General features: G+C 48.6%; 2 protein-coding genes across 3 annotated transcripts in view; one reads left to right on the top strand and one right to left on the bottom strand.

The window, feature by feature from the left end:
• Nucleotides 1-3,072, top strand: part of ubn2b (ubinuclein 2b) — a 22,452-nt gene extending 19,380 nt beyond the window's left edge. For both annotated transcript variants that reach the window (XM_060865410.1, XM_060865409.1), the window contains exons 13-15: nucleotides 1-528; nucleotides 1,178-1,370; nucleotides 2,439-3,072. The exon at nucleotides 1-528 is cut by the window's left edge and continues 777 nt beyond it. In XM_060865410.1, the coding sequence (XP_060721393.1) occupies nucleotides 1-528; nucleotides 1,178-1,370; nucleotides 2,439-2,482 (765 nt within the window). In that variant the 3' untranslated portion in view covers nucleotides 2,483-3,072. The remainder of the gene's footprint in view (nucleotides 529-1,177; nucleotides 1,371-2,438) is intronic.
• A 1,143-nt stretch (nucleotides 3,073-4,215) lies between these two features.
• Nucleotides 4,216-5,000, bottom strand: part of trir (telomerase RNA component interacting RNase) — a 3,416-nt gene continuing 2,631 nt past the window's right edge. Inside the window, exon 3 of the mRNA XM_060865414.1 lies at nucleotides 4,216-5,000. This exon is cut by the window's right edge and continues 132 nt beyond it. The gene's annotated coding sequence lies outside the window, so the exon portion shown is untranslated.

Below are 5,000 nucleotides of genomic sequence, written 5' to 3'. Positions count from 1 at the left end.
TCTTCTTCTGTTTCTTCGCACCACAATGCCAAAATGCAGCCCAAAATCTCCTCCTCTCCGTCTCCATCGCCATCTCAACCCAAACCGCAGCATCAGCACCAGCAGCCGCAGCAGCAGTCCACGTTCGTCACGCCGATGCAGGCCACGCTCACCAAATCTCCCCACAGCTCCAACTCCCCCATCCTCAAGCTCACTCCGCGGGTGACGACCGTCAGCTCCCCCTCACCCACCCTCTCCAGGACATCTACGTTACCCAACATGCATCAGTTCTCTCCTAAAACCGCAGGTTTCCACACGGGGTTCTCAGGCGTCAGCAGCGGGTACAGCACTCCAGTGGGTCAGCAGAAAACTCCCTCTCAGGTCAACAGCAGCAGCCTAACAAGCACTTCCACCCCGGTCACAAAGCACAGCTCCCCCTCGGCCGGCTCGGTCAATCACGGGCCGCGGCAAAGACCCCCAGGTGCGGCTAATCAGGGGGCAAAACCACTGGTGACCGTTTCCACTGCATCGGCTCCTCAGCTACCACAGGTACAGAAGTGAGTGTGCGAGTGAGGGGAGGGAGTGTGCGAGTGAGGGGAGGGAGTGTGCGAGTGAGGGGAGGGAGTGTGCGAGTGAGGGGAGGGAGTGTGCGAGTGAGGGGAGGGAGTGTGCGAGTGAGGGGAGGGAGTGTGCGAGTGAGGGGAGGGAGTGTGCGAGTGAGGGGAGGGAGTGTGCGCGAGTGAGGGGAGGGAGTGTGCGCGAGTGAGGGGAGGGAGTGTGCGCGAGTGAGGGGAGGGAGTGTGCGCGAGTGAGGGGATGGAGTGTGTGCGAGTGAGGGGAGGGAGTGTGCGAGTGAGGGGAGGGAGTGTGCGAGTGAGGGGAGGGAGTGTGCGAGTGAGGGGAGGGAGTGTGCGAGTGAGGGGAGGGAGTGTGCGCGAGTGAGGGGAGGGAGTGTGCGCGAGTGAGGGGAGGGAGTGTGCGCGAGTGAGGGGAGGGAGTGTGCGCGAGTGAGGGGAGGGAGTGTGCGCGAGTGAGGGGAGGGAGTGTGCGCGAGTGAGGGGAGGGAGTGTGCGCGAGTGAGGGGAGGGAGTGTGTGCGAGTGAGTTAACAGCTGAAATCCAGACAGCTCAGTAATATGGAGTGTGTTGTGAAGGTTGATCTGGTTTACGATCCCTCTGCTGTTTTTCTCTGCACGTAGGTTCCGTCGTCCAGCGCCAGCCCTTTGTGTCTCAGCGCTTCGAACCTCCCTCTGAACTTCGGGATGCTTGGAGGAATCACCCCCGTGTCCCTGCCCTTCGCCTTCCCCATGCTGAACCTGCCCCCAGTGACAGGAACTAATGCTGGAGCTAATCCTGCTAACCAAAGCAGCTCAGGATACAGCCTGCAGCCCAGTGAGTCTCACACACACACACACACACACCACACACACACACATGCACACACACACACACCACACACACACACATGCACACGGAACAATTAAAGGTCAGGGTCAGAACCTACTTCTCTGAATTTTTGATTAAATGCTTTTACACTTGATCAACATAATTAAGACCTGTTAGTGATTTTTTTTTGGGAAACAGGAAGTGTGTGTCAGCACAGAAATGGGGAGGGGAAAGGGCAGTCAAACCGCCGCATCGATCTCTTCTACTACACACCCCTCCCTAATACCCCCGTAGCGTAGAGAGCATGTTAGTCTAGTTAAAGTAGCACCATCATGGTCACCGTACTGACACTGAAGAGTGACGTCAGGGTTATTTAGGAGCTTCAGCTCTATTTCCACACTCATCAGGTCAGTAAACTAGGACACGGTTATGAGAAACCTGCTCTGTGTCCTCGTCACGTCTCTGCTCGTCTCTCGTCCTGGTGTCGGTTTCCCAAGTGTTTTTATTTGTTTACTTCTTTCTTTTGATACATAAAACGTACATTTTTATTAATTTAGTTCCTTCAGTTCTTTTTCTTCATGTCTTCATGTTCCATGTTTCCCTGCTGAAATGTTTCTCTTCCCCTCTGTGTCTTTGTGTCCTGTGTCCCTGTTGGACCGCTCTGTAAACCTGCTTCCTGTCCTCTTGCTCTTTTTCTCTCTTTCCGTCTGTCTCCTCAGATCTGTTAAAGGGTCTCATGTCAGGTGCTGCTCTGCCTCCGCACTTGCAGCTCGCTTTTTCAGGTAATCGTTCCCTCGTTCTCTCTCTCTCTCTCTCTCCCCCTCTTCCCTTTTTCTGTCTCTCTCTCCCTGATTCCCGCTTGCCTGGTGGTTGTTGTCTTTGTCTGGTGGTGGTTGCATGTTTTGTAGTCTTTGGTGTTCTCTCTCTCTCTCTCTTTCATTGTCTCTCTTTCATTATCTCTCTCTCTCTCTCACTCTCTCTTGCTTTCATTCTGTCTCTTTCTCTCTCTCTTTCATTCTCTCTCTCTCTGGACTGTGTTCTGTTTTGAAGATTGATCTAAGTTTCCTGTTTCAGATGTGAGTCAAAGCCAGAGCGGGGATCTAAAGAGGAAGCTATGATGTCACTCGGATGACGCCGGACTGTGACGTCGGACTGTGACGTCACACCGAAGCGCCACGTACACACGGACTGCAGGCTTAAACAATAAGAATTATGTTTTGATTTATTTTTTTTTTTTTGGCACTCGAGTATTGGGAATCGAATTAATAACATCCCTCTGACCTGGATGTGCTTTCTCTCCTTGTTTTGCTAATGTTTACACACACACAGACCTTAATTGCTGTGGACAGGGAGGGCAAACGTTTACGTGTGTGTGTGTGGACACACACACACTCTGAGTGGAATATGAACTCTGTAGAATAACAGAGAGACGGACAAACGAACTGATCCCTCGCTTTCTCAGGTGTAGGTCCATGTCTCTGGTGCTGTTCCAGGTGGAGTAGTTGTTGTTCTTGATGTTATTCTTATTAATAATATTATTATTAAAAAAAAAAAGCCCCCTGGAACAAAGAGGACAGGAGTTTTCTACCCGGACAGACGCAGGGGCTGAACTTTGTATTGTACTTGAATTTTCAGAAGTTTGTCTACTTGAGCTGATCCTCCACACTAGCGAAATAAAAAGCAATAGTTAGTCCCAGGAAGAAAAGAAGCGCTTCTCAGGATGATGTGTCTGTGTGTCTGTGTGTCTGTGTGTGTGTGTGTGTCTGTGTGTGTGTGTGTGTCTGTGTGTGTGTGTGTGTGGTGTGGGGGGGTTTGTTGTTATGACCACTTGATGTTAAAGAACATTAATGAAGCTGCTCGTTACCGTGTATCAAGCAGGACAAAACGTTTAAAAGTATGTGCACCCGCTAACGACTGTGATCGAGTGTCTTCTGTCTTTACATGTTGGAAACACATGGACAGTCAGGTCCATAAGTATTTGGACAGTGACACAATTCATCATTTTGTCTTTGCACAACAGCACAGTGGATGTGACATGAAGCAACCAAGACATGATGGAAGTGCAGCCTTTTACTTTTAATTCAAGGGGGTTGGTAATAAATATCGTATTAACCATGTAGGGATCACAGCAGCTTATTAAGTGGATTTCAGTTTTTCAGGGCAAATTATGAAGATAAACAGATAAATGCAGTTTACACTGTGTGTTGAATTTGGTAGCGTTTCATGGAAAACTTCGTGTGTGGGCAACAACAAGGTGTTGGTATTTTGGTACGTTCTTAGAGGTTGGAAGCATCGGGAGCACAGCAACGACACTGAAACAGCTGGAAGACCCCAGAAGCCATCTAAAGTGGATGAGGGCAGAAGAAACAACCCTTCATAACATCTAGGCGTGTCAAGAACCCGCTGAAGAACTCTGTAATGATGCACACAGCTGCTAACACTCAAGAACAGGAAGTCCAGATTAGATTTAAACCTCTCACAAAGAGCTCGGTTACATCCGGACTAGGATGAGTTTGTAGCTGGAGTTTTTACTGATCATGTGACTGCTGATAGAAGCAGCAGGATCAATTATGACGCGTATCGAGCTCAAGTTCCTGCACAAATTCAGTCAAATCTCCTTGCCAGCGTCCAGAGGAAAACCTCCTGGAAAAACTGGAGCTTGTTACAACCGTGAAAAGGAATAAATCAGTGGTGAAGCTGATGGGAGTTAAACGAAACACCGTACAGGTGTTAGTCAGGGGTGCACATACTTTTAGACAAGGCGCATCTTTAAACGTATAAAGCGAGTAGCTGTGAGGTTTAAACCTATTACTAGACTTTATTTTTGACAAATTTCAAGTAGCCTGATGACTTGAATGTTTAACATTTGTTTATTAGAGACACTTTTTTTTCTCCTGTACTTCACACCTACAGAATCATGTGATTTTAAAGGTGTCGGTTTTTACAGACAACAGAGAAATAAAAAGATAAAGAACGACTGAAATCCACAGACCCTCGGATTCTACTGCACGGAGAAACTGGAAATAATTACTCTAGTAAAGTAAAGCACTTTCATCCTGGTCAGGGTCGTCATGGATACGGACCGTGTCCCGTTAACGCCGGAAGCTGAGGGTGAGACTCAGTGAAAGCCGCACAGTCCGGTGTCTTTATTCACTCTCAGTGGAGCTCGTTATATTACCAGTGACGCATCATGACTCCACACGTCTGATTGAAAGTGGGCGGGGCCGAGTGTGTGTCCCACTGACTCCTTTAACACTTAATCGTGTGTGTGAATTAGCACCGAGAGGAAGGAGACACGCTTCTGAACAACACGCTATTCAGAGCTCAACATTTTAATTTTTCAGTGGACATCGATTTCTGAGAAACAAACAAAAACAAAAAACGATACAAAAAGGTGTCACGTCGGTCTGGATACATAAACACACCACAGAGCATCTTCTGTCTGATGATGATGATGAAGACAAAGACGAAGCTCATCGTCGTGTGTTTATAAAGTGTCCGGATCACGTGACGTGCTGCACAGAGCAGATTCTTTAAAACTGGAAACCTATAAACAAAAGAGGAAAAGGAAAGAAGCGCAGGGTGCTGACCCTGGTGTGTGTGTGTGTGTGTGTGTGTTGTGGGGTCCGAACGCCA

This window comes from Tachysurus vachellii, chromosome 3 (genome assembly GCF_030014155.1).
Source record: "Tachysurus vachellii isolate PV-2020 chromosome 3, HZAU_Pvac_v1, whole genome shotgun sequence".
Classification (NCBI taxonomy): Eukaryota; Metazoa; Chordata; class Actinopteri; order Siluriformes; family Bagridae; genus Tachysurus; species Tachysurus vachellii.
This window is presented reverse-complemented; position numbering and strand designations above follow the sequence as displayed.